Source organism: Muntiacus reevesi, chromosome 2, assembly GCF_963930625.1.
Source record: "Muntiacus reevesi chromosome 2, mMunRee1.1, whole genome shotgun sequence".
Classification (NCBI taxonomy): Eukaryota; Metazoa; Chordata; class Mammalia; order Artiodactyla; family Cervidae; genus Muntiacus; species Muntiacus reevesi.
Genome location: NC_089250.1, coordinates 280,337,498 through 280,358,458, shown reverse-complemented (window position 1 = coordinate 280,358,458; position 20,961 = coordinate 280,337,498). Strand labels below are relative to the sequence as shown.

At 49.6% G+C, this 20,961-nt stretch overlaps 1 protein-coding gene across 2 annotated transcripts; it reads right to left on the bottom strand.

Moving 5' to 3' along the window:
- Positions 1–2,278: 2,278 nt before the first annotated feature.
- Positions 2,279–15,284, bottom strand: ZNF135 (zinc finger protein 135). Of its 2 annotated transcripts, none has more exons than XM_065926983.1 (5): positions 15,165–15,284; positions 13,746–13,830; positions 8,295–8,421; positions 7,485–7,580; positions 2,279–6,736 (listed from the first exon to the last, which is right to left on the bottom strand). In XM_065926983.1, exons 2-5 carry the CDS (start codon positions 13,776–13,778, stop codon positions 5,019–5,021), a joined length of 1,974 nt encoding a protein of 657 aa, XP_065783055.1. In that variant the 5' UTR covers positions 13,779–13,830; positions 15,165–15,284; the 3' UTR covers positions 2,279–5,018. The 2 variants fall into 2 exon arrangements, with proteins under 2 accessions (XP_065783055.1, XP_065783056.1); XM_065926984.1 differs by lacking the exon at positions 15,165–15,284 and adding an exon at positions 14,713–14,836.
- Positions 15,285–20,961: the final 5,677 nt, after the last annotated feature.

Genomic DNA, 20,961 nt, shown 5'->3' with positions numbered 1-20,961 from the left:
GTGAGTCAGGACCACGCACGTTGTGGCCTTGTTTCAGGTGGCAGGAAAGCAAAGAGATCCTGTGAGATGCTCACGAGGGAAATTCTCGTTTGCTTCTTGGGGGCACTGCCACATGGGAGGAAAGCCAGCTGCAGGAGGTTCTGGGCCCTCGGGAGGGGGACCAGGGCTTCTCACCGTAGCCCGCAGGCTGTCAGTCATCCACGAGCCAGCCAGGGGAGTGGCACAGCTGGGGAGAGCCCGAACACCTGTCACCCCGGGCACCTGCAGCAAGACCAGGCAAGAACGGCCTCACGCAGAGGGTGTGGTGGGCAGGGCCCCGGGGTGTCTCCAGCAGGAGCAGCCGCCGGCAACGCCACACGCAGAAGGCGCCCGCTGTGGCCGGGCAGGACCAGGCACTTCTAGCCACCTGCTGCCCTGCAGTGCGTGAATCTGGCTGGGGGCCGGGGGTCCCAAGGGAAGCCGGGGGCCTGCAGGCCCTGTGGGGGGACCCACCATTTCACGGATCATGTCAGGAGCCACATCCGGAAGGTCCAGGTGGGCAGGCCTGCTGGAAACTTCCACTTCAGCTTGGCCCTGGCCGGGCACCAGGAGACCATGAGAGGAAAGAGTTTGTGCCTCTGAGAGGGCACCGGGCCTCACCTGGCCCAGACCGGGGAGGCTCGGTGGGTCCCGGAACACGTGGAAGGTGACGTTTGCCCCGTTCACTCCGAGGCAGAGATGAGCCGCTTTGCTGTACATGCCAGCACAGGACAGCTGCCTGCCTGAATGTTCCGAATCACACACCGGGTTCCTCTGAAGCCCTTGAGTCCTGTGGTGTCTGTGTGGGTGTAGGTCTGCTTGTTTTCTAAATGAGCTAATGTGGCTAAAGCAGGTAGAACCCCGGAAGGGCTGCGAGGAAGCCCTGGCCTTGCAAACACAACTAAAGAGGGCTTACCCTTGAGCGGAAGTCGTCAAGTACGAAAGAAGACTCTGCTTTCTTCCAGGCCCACTTCAGCACCACCCACACGTTGGAACATTGGTCTCTGTGCGAAGCGTGTAATTGCCTTAAAGTCTGTCATCTGCCAGCTCTTTCTCCAAGTCGGCCTTGTCTCTGTTCCTCTTGGTAGAACTTCCAAAGGCTGTTGTTCAAGCAGAAATCTTGCCAGCTGTTTTGGCCTTTTCATAAACAGGTGATGCCACGTTCACTTCTGAATCCTCAGTAGTATACTATTTTCCAGTTAACTCACATGTCTTTATAGGTATGGAGTGGCTTATGAAGGTCACAAAAACACTCAGAGCCTAGTAATGGAGTCTTTTGAAACCATGTGTTTCAGCCCATTAGTGAGTTGTGAAATCAAAGGTGACCACCAGCATTACAAAGTAATGACATAGAATAAAATAAGTCAAAATTCATAATTTAGTAAAGGCAAATACTGTTTTATGAAAGTTTTCAGCCATATATCTAAATATGAAAACTGGATGCAATGTAAAATGTGTGTTTTACTTGGCAGGGAGTGGGGATAGTGATCAAAAAAAGTGAAAACTCAAGTAAAGGTTGACGAGCTCTGTCTGAACTTAACTCCTTGGGCTGTGTAAGGTGATCTTTTGATTTCTGCATTCAGTCTCAGATTCTAGCATTGTTCATTTTTTATTTTTTTTTTGCCTGCGCATAAACTTAACTGCTTTCTATAGATACTGTTGCCTATTTCTGTCAGCTTTGGGGCAGGAAGTCTGTTGTTGTTCGTTGCTGTCATGTCTGAGTCTCCAACCCCAAGGACAGCAGCACGCCAAGGCCTCCCTGTCCGTCACCATCTCCCAGAGCTTGCTCAAACTCATGCCCATTGAGTCAGTGATGCCATCCAACCATCTCATCCTCCGTTGTCCCCTTTTCCACCTGCCTTCAGTCTTTCCCAGCATCAGGGTCTTTTTCAATGAGTCAGCTCTTCACATCAGGTGGCCAAAGTATTAGAGATTCAGCTTCAGCATCAACCTTCCAATGAATATTCAGGGTTGATTTCCTTTGGGATTGACTGGTTCGGTCTTTCTGTCCAAGGGACTCTCAGGAGTCTTCTCCAGCAACACATTTCTGTTGTAGTCATGCCCAAATCACAGGGGCTTAACATAATCAAGGATTTATTTCCTCATTCACATCCCTGTCTAGTAGTTGTTGCTGCTGCTTGAGTGTTGGGTTCACACGAGTCTCAGAGGGTTTGTTTAGTCCCCAAGTCGTGTCTGACTCTGCAAACCCCCGGACTGCAGCCCACCAGGCTCCTCTGTCCGTGGGATTTCCCAGGCAAGAGGACTGGAGTGGGGTGCCATTCCCTTCTCCAGGGGATCTTCCCGACTGAGGGACTGAACCTGTGTTTCCTGCATTGGCAGGCAGATTCTTTACCACTGAGCCACCAGGGAAGCCTGCTGTGTCAGAGGGTGCCTGTGTTCAAAGGGACAGGGGAAGGTAAATTCACATAAAAGGCAACCGGGCAAGATGGCAATGAATTCCAGTGCGAAGGAAATGCTTACCACCCTCTGTTATGGACTGAGTCGGGTGCTGCCATGCCCCTCCTCCCCAGTTCATCTGTTGAAGCCCTAACCCATAATTTAGAGATAGGGCCTTTAGGGTGATAATTAAGGTTAAATGAGGTCACACAGGTGGGGCCCTACTCCCGTAAGACTGGTGGCCTCATAAGAAGTGGAAGAAAGAGCAGAGATTACTCTCTCTTGCCGAGTGTGCACAGAGGAAGTTACAGAAAAAGGTCTCACCAGAAACCAACCCTGACAGCACCTTGACCTTGGACTTTCAGTCTCTGTAACTCCGTAGCTCCATAAGTTGGACTTCCAGCCTCCAGCAGTAAATTTCTGTTGTTTGAGCCAGCTGACCTGTTTGTTATGGGAGTCCAAGCAGACTAATACATGCCCCCCATCATTGCCTGGGTTGATGAGCTTTGTAAATCAGTGTCAACCAGTGCAAATACTTGGAACACAAACAGCCCAATTTCTTAAGACTTACTTTGACATTTGTGTTTCTTGAAATGTAAAGACATGATGATTTTTCCTAAAGAGTTAGTGAGGAGTGACTTCCCTGGTGGTCCAGTGATTAAGACGATGAGATTCCAATGCAAAGGGCATGGGTCTGATCCCCAGTTGGGGAACGAAAATCCCACACGCTGTGTGGCAGGGCCAAAAATAATTTTTTTTTTTAAAGGATTAGTTGGTGGGGGGTGGGGCAGGGGAAGGAGAAGGCTGTATACATTGAGGCTGAAATCCTTCCTGGACCTTTGTGGGATACTAAAAGCAAAATATACACAAGTGACTAGGATGTTCATTTACATGGAGTTAAATACCCAATTACAGAGGAACTATGACTTAAATTTTGGTAGAGTTATTCAAAGGAATAATAAGCATAATGATAATTAAGAAGACTGTGAGGCAACATGGAAAATTTATTTCTAAGCACTGCTTAGTAAGCAAATTATAAATATTTATTTTGTTGTAACTATAAGACAGTGAATGTGGTCAAATCATAGCAAAGAAAGTGTAAAACTTAAAATAGTTTTGTTGGAGTCATGGAATTTTAGTTATATTTGATTTTGCTTTTAAATTTTTCTTGAAAATTATTTACTGGGTTTCTATAAAATTCACTTTCCACCATTTTGAAAAAACTTCTCCCAATCACGGAAAACTTGGGAGAAAAAATATTTTCTCATGTTTCCAGCACGTAGGAACTATTACTTTTGACTTTTCAGTGTACAGATGACTCATTTTTCTGTGTACAAGATTTGGTATGTATGTCTTCAATGCATATATAAAATCTATAAGCATCATCACTATAAATGTCTTTCTTAAGTATCTTGAGTCAGGGATCAGTCCAGATTCATTGGAGTCAAAGCTCACACAACTGAGTGCCTCTTTGGGAGGAAAAATGAAAAACTGCCAAGATAAAATTAGGTGTTACCCCATGCACTGTAGCCTGCCAGGCTCCTTCCTTCATGGGATTTCTCAGGCAAGAATACTGGAGTGGGTTGCCATTTCCTTCTCCAGGAGAGCTTCCTGACCCAGGGATCAAAACAGCATCTCCTGCTTGGTAGGTGGATTCTTTAACACTGAGTCATCTGAGAAGACCCAAGATGGTGACTTAGCAAAGATAAATCTTCTTTGTGAAACAGCAACATCTGCATTTCTAATGCCTTTGAGTCTGGTAGAAAATTTTATAGCAAGAACAAAGCAGTAAAAGCCATCTCAGAATCTGCAAGGCTCTGTGGAAGGGGCTCTACCTTCAAGTCTTCCTATACAAACCTTTTCAGTTCCATTGCATATAAAAATTAACTTATTGCCACATAATGCATACAACTATTTTAAAATCTGTTTATATACATGGATAATTATCATATGGCGTTCACATTTGTGAGGCTGGTGGCCATGTACTTTGTTCAAACAATTACACACAAATCAGAAAATTCTGTGCTGAGATATTTGAATATTCATGATTCCATAAAAATGCCACTCTCATGTCTGGAACATTCTGCCATATTGGTTTTAGCAAATATGAAAGTCAACTTGCACTTTTCATAAGCACCTACCCACAAGAATGTCATGTGCAATAATGACAAATTCCGACTGCATCTGATTCTTTTATATGAAAGGCATTTGTTGTGTTTCTCACCACTTTGAAAATGTCTGGTTTAGAATATGGTGACTTCTTAGAAGCCACCCCATGTCCACTACATTTTTTCCATTTCTCCCTTTTGTAGGTTCTATAGTGAAGCATTGGTGGGCACTCATGGCTAAAGGTCCTCAACAGTGATTAACTTCACACTTCCCTACTGTCTGGATGACTGGCTGTCTGGGATAGATGACCCAGAGCTTGCTATTCCCACAGTCATTTCCATAAATGTCAACTCTGTGTGGGAGTCTTAGGGGTGTGTTGAGCACAAAGGCTTGTTTACAGTGTATTGTTTATCAGGAGTGTGACTGGGTCAAATGTAGTAAGCGATGTGCTATGGCTTAAGGCTTTGCTGGGTCCCAGCACACGTGGAGTGGGTCTACCCAGTATGAGTTCTCTGGTGCTTGGTAAGGGAGGAGCTGTGTGTGAAGGCCTTCCCACAGTCCCTGCACTCATATGGCTTCTCTCCTGTGTGGATCCTCCGGTGCTGAGTGAGGTGGGTGCTCTGCCGAAAGGACTTTCCACAGTCCTGGCACTCGTAGGGCTTTTCCCCAGTGTGTGTCCTCTCGTGCTGGCTGAGCGATGAGCTGTGGCTGAAGGATTTTCCACATTCATTGCACCCATAGGGTTTTTCCTTGGTGTGAATCCTCTGGTGTTCTATGAGGAGGGAGCTCTGGCTGAAGGCTCTGCCACACTGATTACACTCATAGGGCTTCTCTCCTGTGTGGATCCGCTGGTGTTGAATGAGTGGAGCAAGCTGGCTGAAGGCTCTGCCACACTCATTACACTCATAGGGCTTCTCCCCAGTGTGGATCCGCTGGTGTTTGGTCAGGGATGAGCTGTGGCTGAAGGCCTTGCCGCAGTCACTACACTTGTAGGGCTTCTCCCCCGTGTGGATTCTCTGATGCTGAGTGAGGTGTGTGCTCTGCCGGAAGGCCTTCCCACATTGCCTGCATGCATAGGGTTTCTCGCCTGTGTGTGTCCGCTCGTGCTGGCTAAGCGATGAGCTGTGACTGAAGGTTTTCCCACACTCGTTGCACCCATAGGGCTTCTCTCCTGTGTGGATCCTCCGATGCTCAGTCAGGAGTGTGCTCTGGCTGAAAGCCTTCCCGCACTCACTGCACTCGTAAGGCCGCTCGCCTGTGTGTATCCTCTGATGCTGAATCAGTGGTGTGATCTGGGTGAAGGCTTTTCCACATGCCTGGCACTCATAGGGCTTCTCCCCAGTGTGGATCCGCTGGTGTTTAGTCAGGGATGAACTGTGACTGAAGGCCTTGCCGCATTCTCCACACTGGTATGGCTTCTCCCCAGTGTGGATTCGCAGGTGCTGGGTGAGATGGATGCTCTGTCGGAAGGCCTTCCCACACTGACTGCACGTGTAGGGCTTCTCACCTGTGTGCGTCCGCTCATGTTGGCTGAAGGAGGATCTAAAGCTGAAGGATTTCCCACACTCGCTGCACTCATAGGGTTTCTCACCCGTGTGAGTTCTCTGGTGCTGGATCAATGGGGCAATTTGGTTGAAGGTCCTCCCACACTGAGTACACTTATAAGGCTTCTCACCAGTGTGGATTCGCTGGTGTTTGGTAAGCGCTGAGCTGTTTCGAAAGCCTTTTCCACATTCATGACATTCATAAGGCCTCTCTCCTGTGTGTGTTCGGTGGTGTTCAATGAGTGCTGAGCTGTGACTAAAGGCCTTTCCACATTCCTGACATCCATAGGGCTTCTCTTTTGCACAGGTTTTCTGTTGAGCATTTGAGTCTGAATTCTCCCTCTGTCCATGTGTTCCCCACATTGGGGCACCTTGCCTTTCAGGAGTCATTGGTTGAGTTGGGAGATCTGGCCTCAGACTCAAGTCTTCCCCACACCCATTCCCCTGCTGCTGCTCCTGTGTCGGTGTCTTCACAGGTGTGCAGGCTGCCTGCACCACACAGCTATCTGACTTCTCAGGGCCCTGTTCCCTGTTGCCTGCAGCATCTTCATCCTTAGAGTGCCACAGACTTTCCTGTAGGAACCTTTCTACCAGGGCACTGTTGGGTATTTCTTCAGTTATACCTTGCTTTTCAGTTGATAGCTTGCTTTGGGATCTGGTTTCCAAATCTGAAAGAAGCAGAGAAATGGAAATGTCCCCTAATCCTGGTTCTGAAGGAAGTCTGTGTGTGTGGGGGGGGTGGAGGGTAGACAGAAGAATAAAACTTATAGTTTTGAAAGGTCCAAGGCACAGGTGGCTTTGTCCATTAAAAAGTACATTTTTACAAATCAGGGAAGGAAGCACAGAGAACGATCACAGGTGGGGCATGGTACAGGAGGTGCGGACGGGGAGTTCAGGGAAGCACAGAGAATGAGGGCAGTGGGGATGCTGAGGAGAAAGCACGCATCCAGGGAGACTGCCAACCGACGTCCTGGGCCTGGAGCGCCCCCGGCTCAGAGCGGAGCTCAGTGGGTGTGCTGAAGGAAGAAGCAGATGCATTTCCTCCTCCTCCCTTCTGGCCCTGGGACCTGACTCTCTCTGTACGGCCGTGGCCTCGGTGCCTGACATCCCCACCCTGACACTACACTGGCTTAAAGGTGTGACGTGGGCACCTTTCCCATTTGTTACACTCCAGTGAAAAGTTACATAGAAAAGGTCAAGCAGGATGTGGCTGGCAGAACAGAGACTCCCACACATATCCAGGTCCTCATCTCTGGAGGCTCTGACTTTGAGGTTACCCCTCTCACAGCAGAACAGGTGCTTGGCGAGTGCTCCCTGAGAGACTGAGCAGTCAGTTTGCTCTGAAGAACCAGGGTGGGTAAGGAGAAGAAGCCGGGGGTGAACAGGCTCCCCCCAGACTGCAGGCTTTCCTCTCACCTGGGCACACACCTCGGGGGCCTCCCTCGTCCGCTGCCCGCAGCTCTGCCTCCTGCTCCAGCAGGGAGAGGGCGTCCGGCTCTGGGAGCCAGTGTCCTGCTCAGGGGGAGACCCATGGGGTGAACAGCTGTGTCCTAGGGGCCTCCCTCGCCCTCTGCCCACACCATCAGTCTTCCAGGACCACGTGTCCAGGGTCCTGGGAGGACACGGTTGTTGTAACAGCTTCTGCCCTTCCTGAGAGGCCGCTTCCCCCTACTCAGTCCCGGACCCCATCCCTGGCCCCAGGGAGCCAATCAGAGCTCTGCTTTTCCTTTGCCTCATGGCACCAATGACCAGTGTGGACGGGACCTGGCTGCCAAACCAAGGCAACCTAGGACCTTCTATGGGTGCCCGGGACACGGGCTCTGCCTCTCCTGTTGGTCTCAAGCCTGGGAGAGGCACACTGTTAGCTGTCTCATCACCCTCAGAGGGGGCCCATCTGTGAATGGAGGAAGAAAGAGGTATGGGGGGAGGAGGGGTTCCCACCAGCACCAAAGGCAGATCCAGGTCTGCCCTGGAGTTCTGTGGTCACGGGACCGATATGTCCCTTTTACCCGAGGACTTTCTGCTTCTGGTATTGTTCATACGGATCTGTAATTTGCAACCAAAACACTATAACTGATGTTACCTACACTAAAACAATGAGGTCCCTGAAGCCCAAGACACAGCCCAGGTATCCCCATTTAAGGCCTAGATGTACTCCCACTTTTATCTGAGGAAAATGAGAACCTGTGCTGGGGGCAGATCAGCAGGGCACGGGGGTGGCCTCACCCACAGAGACCAGGAGCCCGAAGGTCTCCAGCATCACATCTCGGTAGAGGGTCCTCTGGGCCGGCTCCAGATGCCCCCACTCCTCCTGGGTGAAGTCCACGACCACGTCCTCAAAAGTCACTTGCTCCTGAAACATCACACACACTCATCCTCAGAGGCCCCAGCGTGGCGTCAGGAAGAAGCAGCTGGTGAATGGGGGCCTCAGCCACGTAGGTGAGAGGGTCAGGGGATTTGGGTCAGGTTTCCCTTGGGGGGCCAGGAGCCCTGGTGGAGGAGAGACTCTTGAGATGAAAAAATGAGGAGTAACAGTGAAGAGGATGGTGGTCCTGACATGCTGGGGTCACAGGAAGTGTGCTTGCGTGGGTGTCCCTCAGGGAGAACGCGGGGAAGGAGCACCTGGAAAACTGTCAGGCTGTTTCTCTGCCTCACCCTTTGGCCAAAATCATATCTGAGGGTTCCATGATATATACATAATAAAACAAAGCCCTCTTTAAGAGATAAGAGGGTCCATGCTGCCACAAGTCCATTTTCCAGAGACTGGGAGAACTTAGGTATCTTGCCCAAAGGTATAAAGCTAGTAAGCAGCAAGTCCAAGGGTTGAATCTGGGAGATTTTATTAAGAATCTGCTTACCGTGTAAATTCAAGTACATGAAGATCCATGCATTAGTGGAACGTCAGTGTGGTAGTGGGAGCATTTCAAAGCCATGGGGCACACTGGGGCAACTGGCCCTTTGGGGGAAAAACAGTAGCTCTCTACCTCACACCGTAAATAAATTTGAGAAATCTTAAAGAGATGAATATAAAAAAGGAAAAAGTTGGAAAAGTATAGACCATTAATTTAATAAACGGGTGGCACAGAAAGTCTTCACAAATAAAACATTAAAAGTCAGAAAGAAGAAAAATGAGTTTGGTAGGAAGAACTGTGTCTCTACCATCCCAGGATTACATAGCAAGGAGGAATTAGGATGGCAGATGGAATTAAGGTTGTTAGTCTGCTGACCTTAAAATAAGGAGGTTACCCTGGAATGTCCTAGTGAGCCCAATGTAATCACAAGGGTCTTTCAGTGAGGAAGAGGTAGAAGAGTCAGCCTCACAGTAATGGTATGTGAGGAAGACTCAAATGGCGGAAGCTGTCTTAGAAGATGGAAGGGGGCCAGGAGCCAAGGGCTAGGAGGCATCTAGAAGCTGGAAAAGGGAAGGCAGTGGATTCTCTCCTAGAGCTGCCAGAAGCAACACAGCCCTGCGGACGCCTTGATTTCAGCCTAAAAAGACGTATTTCAGACTTCTGGTCTCCAGAAGTATAAAACAATAATTTGTGTGGTTTCTAAGCCACTAAGTTTGTTGGGATTTGTTACAGAACCAACAGGAAAATGATACATTCAGCAATCAAAATTCATGATTTCTAGATGACAAAGTCTTTACAAGCCACAAGGACCATGAAAGCAGAATGAATATTTGCAACATAAATGGAAGGAAAAGGATTACTGGCCAGCACATGCGAAGAACTGACAAATCAGTAAGTAAAAGGCAAACAATAGGACAGACAGCCTGGCCCTTCTGAGAAGAGGGAGGCTGAGTACCCAGGCATGGATTACTTGCACAACTGGCAGGTTTTTAAAAATACATATAGTAGTTATGCTGGCAATTCCACCTCCCCATCCCTCCAAGAACCTCACTCCCTTGCTGCGCTGTCTATACATGACAGACAACTGGTAATAGTCTAGATGCCTGTCATATGGGAGCAGCCAGTTAGTTTCTGGAAAACCTGCAGCCAAGCACAAGATGAGGGGCACTAATACACACAGCTGGGGAATAACCTTCCAGATGGAAAAATCCCAGCGGGTGGGACATCACCAGCACAGTGCTATTTATGTGAAACAAAACAGAGTTCTAATTCCTATTTGTTTGAAAACATGTATATTAGCACCGGAAAATGAGGTGCAGAGTGACAACAGCGGCAGCTTTGGAAGGAAGCCTAGGAGGGACTGAGGAGCAAGGGGGACTTTCTAAGTCTGCTTGACACTTTCACAATGAGAATGTCATCATGGGACTGTTGGTCTTTAAAAAAGTCAGCCAACTATAGAAGATATCAGAGTTTTGACACATTAAGAACTTTGAGTTTCTGAACCTTAAAAAAAAGAAAATGTCAAAGCAAACATGTAGATGGTATTGAGAGATGCACATGGATTGCTCACTTAATAGCCCCAGCCATGGGTGATCACATTCAGTCACTTCACCCAGGGAGGACGACAACGGAGTCACCCAAAACCACCCGGACAAAGGGCTGAGCCAGGACTTGAACTTAGGAAGTCTGGGTCCATCGACTGCCTGTTGGCCATGGGGCTAAGCCAATTCCTTGAAAGACAAGTGAGAGAAAAAACAGGCTCCGGGGGGTCAGAATGGGAGTTCTGGGCCTTGGGGGTAGGCAGGGAACTCGCACCCTCCTATCTGGCTCCTCCTTGGACAAACTGAGATGGACCCCTGAGATGTCACAGCAGAATCGACTGGGAGCCCCAGGGCTGGGAACCCCACGCCTCAGCTGGACCATCCACTGGTGTCCACATGTGCGGGCACCAGGCTGCACACTCACAAAGTCTACTCAGTGCATAAACAATGCCTGAATGCAAAGAGGAACTGTGGGGAGAAAGAGCAATGGAGAGTGGCGAGAAAAATGAAATGGTGGGGATGTCCAGGGCCAGGACCCCCGAGGACTGTTTCCTAGTCTTCCATTTTAAATACTGGGGTAATAGAAGTGCCATATGACCCAGGAATCCTGCTCCTGGGTATATATCTGAAGGAAAAAAAACCAAAACTAATTCTAAAAGACACATGCACCCCAGTGTTCACAGCTGCACTATTTACAATTGCCAAGATGTGCAAGCAACCTAAGTGTCCATCAACAGATGAAGCAGTAAAGACTTGGTACACACATGCACACCTACAGACAGTCACTGGAGTGCTACTCAACCATAAGAAGTGAAGTTTTGCCATTTGCCACAACATGGATGGACCCGAACGGTATTATGTTTAGTGAAATAAGTCAGAGAAAGATAAATACTGAACATTCGCTCTTATATATGGAATCTAAAAAATAAACGAGTGAACAAACAAAGACAGACTCACAAAGAGAGAATAAGGCCAGTTTCTTCCATGATCAGGTGGGGAATTTATGCTTTTTTTTCCAAGGCACATGAGGTTTGGGCACGCACATCCTCCACAAAGAGATTTTCATATCAGATGGCCAGAGTGGAGGGCAGAGTTAAGAACTTGGCCATCTGGAGGGGGTGGTCAGGGACACAAGGCCACCCACTTCCTGGACCCTGGTCTCCCAGGCAGAATCCACCTCTGCTAGAGATTCTCCCACCAGAACAGTCAGTGGGGGGGGCAAGGGCGGGGTGGTGATGTGAAGACTGGTGGCGGATCCACATGGTGGAGATTCCAACCCCAGACCCAGGTGTCTTCGCACTGCACTCTGCCCCTCTGGCCTCATCTGCAAGCTGCTGGAAGCTCCCTGAGAAGGCTACTGGGAGGAATGAGGGAAGTCATAGGAAGTGAGCTCAGGACTCGCCACATAGTGGTTGCTTTACCTGCAGACCCTGCTTCAAACTATGCTGAGGGCAGGGCGGGGTGGTTTTCTTTTCTCTCACCAACTCTCCTTGCTTGCTCCATACTTTCCAGACTCATTAGATCTTGCTCAGTTATCTGAAGAGGCCTACTGAGCACAGGTCTGGACACTGCAGAGGCCGTGGAGACAAGACACACACACACACACACACACACACACACACACACTGCCTCCTGCAGAGGCCGTGGAGACAAGACACACACACACACACACACACACACACACACACACACACTGCCTCCTGCAGAGGCCGTGGAGACAAGACACACACACACACACACACACACACACACTGCCTCCTGCAGAGGCCGTGGAGACAAGACACACACACACACACTGCCTCCTGCAGAGGCCGTGGAGACAAGACACACACACACACACACACACACACACACACACACACACACACTGCCTCCTGCAGAGGCCGTGGAGACAAGACACACACACACACACACACACACACACACTGCCTCCTGCTGCACACACTGCCTCCCGCAGAGGCCGTGGAGACAAGACGCACACACACACACACACACACACACACACACACTGCCTCCTGCAGAGGCCGTGGAGACAAGACGCACACACACACAGACACACACACACACACACACACACTGCCTCCTGCAGAGGCCGTGGAGACAAGACGCACACACACACACACACACACTGCCTCCTGCTGCACACACTGCCTCCTGCAGAGGCCGTGGAGAAAAGACACACACACACACACACACACACACACACACACACATTGCCTCCTGCTGCTGTGTGCTAGCTGCTGGGTTGGGGAGGGAGCAAAACTGCAAACCCCAGAGAGGCTCAGTGCTCTGGGGAAAGTGGGAGGGATGGGGATGCAGCAGCGGCAGAGGGACCTGGAGGAAGAGGCACGAAGGAGCGGGACGTACGCGGGGCTCTGGGGCCTCAGGGGTCGGAGTTCAGGCCCAGCCCGACCACTCCCAGCTGTGTCACTTGCCCCTGCACCGTGGTCCCTCCTCATCCCTCGTGGGACTGATGTGGAGGCTGAACCCGGTGAAACGTGTCCAGCACTGACCAGGGTTCAGAACACTCAGTCTTCACCCGTTCTCCGTGTGCCTACTGTGTGCCAGTCCTTTGCACATGGTAAAAATGACCAGAACTGCTTCCCAAGGCCTCAGGCCCCTGCAGCTGGCCTAGGAGACCTGGCTCTCTGTCTTCCTGCCACACATGTGCCTGGTCTAAATGCCCGGTGCGGTACCACCCCCAGGCCTCTGCTCCTGCTATCCCCTCTGCCTGCAGCATTCCGCCTCTGGGCTCGACCCCACCCTCTCCCTTCCTGCAGATCTCTGCCTGGGGGTCACGGCCTCAGGGAGGCCTCCTGGGCCCCAAGCCCACCCTCTTTGGGGCCTCATTTCCCTGCCCAACACATGGCACATTTACATTCCTCACGTGCTCTGTGAGCCGTGGGGCGGAGATTTCTTGTCTGTTTCCACACCTGCAGTACCTGTAACAGTGCCTGCTGGCGGCCAGTGCTCAGTACATGTTGGCCAGGTGACTGGAGGGAGTGTGAGCTGGGAGAATGGACCCTGAGCCCTGTGTCGAGAAAGCTCCAGGTCAGTGGGATGGATAAGCGATGTCTGCCAGGGTGGCGCAGGGCAGGGGCTGGGGGGTGGAACCCAGCTGATCTTCTCAGAGTGGCAAGGTGAGATGTGGAGGGACACGGAGCTGACGAAAGCACAGGCCGGGCCAGGGACAGAGTGATGGAAAAGGCCCTGAGGGCAGAACAAGCCTGGTGGGGACCACGGGTGGCACCTGAAGGCCGGGTGGGAGGGGGCACTGTACTCACCGGGTCCCCGGCGGCGAGGAGCCCAGCAGTCATCCCCTCCTCCTCGGGCCTCTTGCAGGAATAGTCAGCTCCTCTGTAGGCAGTTCTGGGGGGAAAGGGGATACGAGAGACTGGGCAAGTGACAAGTGACGAGTGACTCCAGGCCCCGGAAGGCCTGTGTGCATGTAGTAGGAACTCCGTGCCCAGGTGGGATGCAATAGGATTGCCGCTTCAGCGTGGCATTTCTTGAACTCCTGCTGTGCACCCGATGCTATTCTGGGCACTGTTGAAAGATGACCTCCCTTTCCTTTACTGATTCCAGACAGGGAAATGGATGGCCAGAGGGGCAAGGGGTGCAGCCCAGGTCGCACAGATGATTCCCAGGGTGATGACTCTGTTACTGTGCAGAAGGCAGAAAACCAGGCAGTACTGGGGTCTCTGGCACTCTTTGGTGTGCCTGTTTCTACAAAAGGTTTTTCTCTTATAAAATGAGGATGATGACCCAGGACGGAGCTTATGAGAATTAAAATGTGAAATGGAGACGTTCCCTGGTGGGCTAGTGGTTAGGATTCTGGACTTTCACTGCTGTGGCCTGGAGTTTAATCCCTGGTTGGGGAACTGAGGTTCCATGAGCCATGCATTGCGGCTAAATAAATAACGACCCTGCCTATTGGCACCTGATTCTGCCCCAGCCACTCTGACCAGTTGCCTTCATTGCAGTTCCCTGGATGGGAGTTATAATATTCAGTGATGTTTTATGGGCTTATCATCCTCTCCCTGACTCTCCTGTGGCATCCAGGGCGGAGACAATCTTGGCGACAGAGGACAGGGCCTGGCACCCGGAACATGTAAACACTTGCTTGTTGAAGTAACGAAGGAATCTGGATGGTGCCTGGCATGCAGCTGATGCTCAATAAGATTTTAATTCGTCTGTTTCCTGGGTCCCAAGTGGATAAGGCCAAAATCCGTTGCTCTGGGTCTCCTTTACCTTTCTTCTTTACGGACAGAAGCCCCTCAAGAAAGTGAGGTTCCACAGCTGACATGGTGGTGGGACCTCCTTCTCCGCCTCCAAACCGCGGAGGTCTCGCCCAGTCCAGGGAGGCATGCAGGCTGGGCTGGCTCCAGGCTCTGAGGAGTCAGGCCAGCTAATCCCTACGACTATGCTCCCGAAGCCAAAGACCTCAGTCCCTTCCCTCGCAGCCGTGAGCCAGCCCCCGCCCCAACTCCTCCCCTCGGGCACGAGACACCCCTCCCGATTGGGCCCCGCCCACCCGGCCCGCCCACCCCGCCCACAGCGGCCCAAACTAGGCCGAAGCAGTAGAGGGGATGTGACACAGGCGCGCGCGGCTCTCTACACACCCTGGCCGGCGTCCCAGGGGAGACCCTGGACCCGCGCTCCGCCCGGCCTCCCCCACCCCGGCCAACCCAAGCCTCACTTACCGCTGGACTGTAGGACAAAGACTGAGGCCGCCACGGAGCGCACTGCGCCTGCGTACCGACGCTGAACTACACCTCCCAGAGGGCGGCGCGCGCCTCCGATCGTCCTCCCGCTAGCCACGCCCCTCCTGGGTGGCTGAGGTTGAGGGGCTCTGAATCCTGGCTCCGCCTAGTTTTCCAGCCTGGGACCCTCTCGTTCCGCACTCCTTGGAGGACTGCCAGGAGGAAGGCCACGCCCGCTGCTGGCCGAGATCGCGCCTAGCTGGGCGGGCGCCGAACTACAACTCCCAGAGAGCAGTGCGCCCACCTCCGGTCGTCTCTCAGCTCGTCCCACCCCGCCTGGGGCTGAGGCTGAGAAGTTCGAGCCCCTCTGACGCCTCACTCCTGGGACACGCGTGAGGCTGCGACCGCGTTGGTCTGGGAGTGCGCCTGCGCAGAGAGCGCCGAACTGCGTCGCCCAGAGGGCCACTCGCGGCTTCCCTGGGCGTCTGTTCCCGCCCGTCGGGTTCTTCTGATACCCGAATTCGAGTCCTGACACCTCTCTGTCCCCATCATAAACATTCCGTGCCGCCGCCGCGGTGAGGAGCCTTTGATTGTAGCCCGGCGCTCAGTAGGTGCCAGTATTTAGTACACGGTTATAAGAAACATGGATATTTGAAAAGTGCTTTACACACTGCTTCGTAACTGTCAGAACTGCGTTTCAATAGCATCATAGTATTCAGCCAGGTGGCGCTGGTGGTAAAGAACGTGCTTGACAATGCAGAAGGTGTAAGAGACGCGGGTTCCATCCCTGTGTCAGGAAGATCCCTTGGAGCAGGAAATGGCAGCCCACTGCAGTATTCTTGTCAGAAGAACCCCTTGGACAGAGAAACCTGGGGGGCTACAGTCCAGGGAGCCGCAAAGAATGGGACAGGACTGAAGCGATTTGGCACCTGCACATAGTACGCAAAGCTTCCCAAGTGGCTCAGTGGTAAAGGATCCGCCTGCAGTGCAAGAGAGGCGGGTTTGATCCCTGGTGGGAAAGACCCCTGGGAGTAGGAAGCTGCAACCCACTCCAGTATTCTTGCCTGGAAAAATTCCACTAACGCAGGAGCCTGGCAGGCTAAAGTCCGTGGGGTTGCAAAGAGTCAGATGCCACTGAGCATGAATACATTAAAAGTTGACGTCCCCTCACATGACTGAATTCGCCATTTGGTGAACACTGGCCAAGGCCAACCAGGTCAGGTGGCATGCCCAGGGTACGGCAGCCAAGCGTACAAGGTGAGACCGTTCACCATTCCCCCACTCGAGCTGGACTTATTTTCAGTAAAGCATGTGAACATCCAGTGTAGCAAGAATCTAACCAAGGCTGAGCCACCTCACCTGCCTTTGCCCTTTTAAGAGGGGATTGATTGATTCAGATAAGTTGGGGCTTGCATGATGGATCTGAAGCTGAGAAAAAGTTTCAAGCCAAGGGCATCTTTTCTTTGACTGAAACAGCTGTTTATTTGGAAAAACTCTGATGCTGAAAACAGCAAACAATAAGAATTCTTATGTTAGGGGGAAAAAACAGCCGGTGACATCTCTTTTTTACAGATAACAGGTGAAAAGATTTGGCTGGTTCACACATGAGTGAAAGACTTCAAATCTAGTAAGCCTTGTAACAGTGGTTGTTATGAGAAGATATGTCTGATGGCTCAAAATCGGAATGCTCTCATGATGCAAGCTCTAGTTTTTCTTTTCAGGTGTCATTTAGAGACTATAAAGGATCATATTTGTGATTGTCATACTGAAAGGTACTCTTCTGTCTGCTGAAGTAAGAAAGCTTTAAAGTGTTCATAAAATGTCTATTACTACTTCCCTCACCTGCAAATCCAAATGAAAAGTAAGACTGTTTTTCCTTTTTCTTTCACAAAATGTACCCTTTTCCTCCCCAGTTTTCTTTTACCAGATCAAAAGGCATGAAAACTTCCCATGTGGCACTAGTGGCAGAGAACCCATCTGCCAATGCAGGAGATAAGAGAGACGTGGTTTCAGTCCCTGGGTTGGGAAGATCCCCTGCAGGAGAAAATAGCAACCCACTCCAGTATTCTTGCCTGGAAAATCCCATAGACAAAGGAGCCTGGCAAACTGCAGTCTATGGGGTCACAGAGTCAGTCACGGCTGAAGCAACTTAGCATAAACTCTCTCATGATGACATCGTTGCTATAAAAAATTGTTTTTGGCTGTGCTGGGTCTTCATTAATGTGTGAGTTTTCCTCTAGTTGCAGTGCATGGGCTTCCTATCATGGTGGCTTCTCTTGTGGAGCATGGGCTCTAGGGTGTTGCTTTAATGAGTATTTTTCAATGAACTTAAGTGGCCATCAAAAGTACACAGGATAAACAAATTGTGGTATAGTCATTCAATGGGAAACTATACAGCAGAGAAAATAAATGAAATTGAGTCTCACATATCAAAAAGGATAAATTTTGGGACTCTCCTGGAGGTCTAGTGGTTAGGAATCCACACTTCCACTGCAGGGGTCTGGATTCAGTCCCTGGTTGAGGAACTAAGATTCTGACAGATAACATGGCAAAACAAATAACAATAACAAAAAGCCCTACACAAAGGTGAAAGGATAAATCTTGTAATGATAAATTTATGGAGCAAAAAATGCAAGTTGCAGATGGAATTATATGCTTTTATATGAATGCAAAACGTGCTTTGTATTGTTTTGAAACAGACACATTGTAAAGTTTCAGGAAACACATGGCATGATTCACATCTCATTCAGGACAGTGGCTGCCCCCAGAGGAAGGGAGGTTACTATTCCAGAGGGGAGTGTTGTTCAGTAGCTACTTCGTGTCCAACTCTTTGTAACCCCATGGACTGCAGCATGCCAGGCTTCCTTGTCCTTCACTATCTCCTGGAGTTTGCTCAAGTTGGTGATTGTATCCAACCATCTCATCCTCTATCTCCCCCTTCTCTTTCTACCCTCAATCTTTCCCAGAATCAGGGTCTTTTCCAATGAAGAGAGGGGAACAAAGGGGTTTAGGCCTGTAGGTTGATGATGTTCTTTTTCATTTTTTCATTCAGCTTAGGAGTCTTTTCACAGGTTTCATTGAATCTCTTAAAATTCTTATGTCTTACATATTTTTCTTAAAAGAAAAAGGAGCAGACATCTAACATTAAATTCCAGGCACATGAGAAATTGGATGCTGAATGTTGAACTGGTGGCAAAGCAGACCTGTGAAAGGGGAGCCTCTACATGGTCACCAGTTGTAGAGAAACATCTTGACTTTCATCTGGTGGGGGGGAGGTGGGGGGGTGGTGGGGAGGTACTCAGAATCCCCAAGTATTGACCTTTGTGACTCTTAGAATGTTAGCTGGAGAAAATAAGTTAATCCTAGGATTTGAGAGCATGAGGTATTAGATTGGTGCAAATGTAATTGCAGTTTCAGACCATGAATTTTAAATCATTATACTAGGATCAAAAACATCTTTATTAATCCAAACAGGAACCACTACAATCAAGATTTTGCCAATGAGAAATAAGTTTGCTTAGTCCTATAGTATAAAAACCCGTGCTTTAGGATTCAGTGCACTCTTGGAAAGCATTTTCTGCATCCTGCTCATTGTGGAAGTGGCTTTTCTGTAATAAGTTCTCAAGATGCTTGAAGAAGTGGTAGCTGATTAGCCAGAGGTCAGGTGAATATGGCTGATGAGGCAAAACTCTAGCCCAATTCGTTCAATTTTGGAAGCATTGGTTGTCTGATGTTTGGTCAGGCATTGTCATGGACAATTGAACCTTTTCTGTTGACTAATGCCGGCTACAGGTGTTGCAGTTTTTGGTGTGTTTCACACATTTGCTGAGCATACTTCTCCAATGTAATGATTTCACCAAGATTCAGAAAGCTGTAGTGGATCAGGCCAACAGTAGACCACCAAATAGTGACCATGACCATTTTTTGGTGCAAGTTTGCCTTTGGGAAGTGCTTTGGGGCTTCTTTTCAGTCCAACCATTGAGCTGGTTGTTGCTGGTGATTGTATCCAACCATCTCATCCTCTATCTCCCCCTTCTCTTTCTACCCACTTTTCATTGCATGTCACAATCCAAACGAGAAATGGTTCACTGTTGCACAGAATAAGGGGACATTACAAAACAACAATTTTTTTTTTGGTCAGCTCATGAGGCATCCACTGATTGATCTTTTTCACCTTTCCCATTTACTCCAAATGCCAAACAACCATAGAATGGGTGATGTTGAGTTCTTTGGCAACTTCTCATGTAGTTGTAAAGAATCAGCTTCGATGATGCTCTCATTTGGTTATTGTCAACTTCTGATGGCCGGCCACTACACTCCTCATCTTCAAGGATCTTGTCTCCTTTGCAAAACTTCTTGAACCACCACTGTAGGTTCATTAGCAGTTCCTGGGCCAGATGCATTGTTGATGTTGCAAGTTGTCTCCGCTGCTTTATGATCCATTTTGAACTCAAATAAGAAAATTTCTGGAATTTGCTTTTTGTCTAACATCATTTCCACTGTTGTTGTTGTTGTTCAGTCGCTAAGTTGTGTCAAACATTTTGCGACATCATGGACTACAGCATGCCAGGCTTCCCTGTCTTTCACTATCTCCTGGAGTTTGGTCAAACTTACGTTCATTGAGTTGGTGATGCCATCCAACCATCTCATCCTCTGTTACCCCCTTCTCTTCCTGCCCTCAATCTTTCTCAGTCTAAAATAAATATAAAATCAACAGCAAGTAACGTCATTACCAAAAAAACCGTAAAATGAGAAATGTGCATTAAAATGATATATAACATAACCACATTTATTTAGAATGTATTCCAATATCAATATCTGAGCAAACTCCAGAAAAAGTGAAGGACAGGGGAGCCAGGTGTGCTGCAGTCCATGGGGTTGCAAAGAGTGAGACTCGACTTAGCAACTGAACAACAACAACAACAACAACAACAGTATCAGATGGCAAATTAAAAAAAGCAAAAACTGCAACTGCTTTTGCACAAAACTAATAACTTCTAGTCTAGCTGACTTGTACTAGTTATTTTACTGTTGGTGACCTACAACCCAGCTCATAAAATGCCCTACTTTTTCCAAATAAGTGTCCTTGACTCATCCTCCCTTAACCTTTCATTCTCATCTGGCTATGACGAAATGGAACCGGCTGGAGCCCTTCACTTGCCATGGGGCGATCACATTTTTGACATCTCTCAGAGGGAGCATGTCCACAGACAGCATAGATTCTACTACCACTCTGGTCTTTTACGATTCAGAAACCTCAATAACTGCTCAGACACAGCCCAAACTTCTGTAATAGAGGCATCCAAAATGGCTGTTTGGCCCAGTCTTGGCCACCCCATCACTCAGAGAGAATAGGGTACCATCCAGCAAGCTCTGGTAACTGAAGTAGAAGAGGGCCTGGACAAAAAGGAAGCAGCTTCGTCACACACCTGTAACACGTTCTCCACTCACCCTTGGTAAACAGCTCTGCATTGAGAGGCCTTCTCCACGCCTTGATCTCCATATTAGGGGCTGGACTGCAGTCCATGATGCACAAACTTGAATCCCCAGCCTGTTAGCGCTACCCCAAAAATACTAACCGGTCCACAATCTGACCACTGATTCCCACCCACCTTGATTACTGCATTGGTTCAAAAGTCATCAAGGTCCTTCCCTCACCCTCTTGAGCCTATTCTCACAAAAGCCAGAGTGAGTGATCCTTTGATGCGGTCAGGGCCTATGGTTGCTCTGCTCAGACCCATGCCCTGGCTCACAGCAGAGCCATTCTGATGCCCCCAAGGCTCTCTCCAACCCGCCA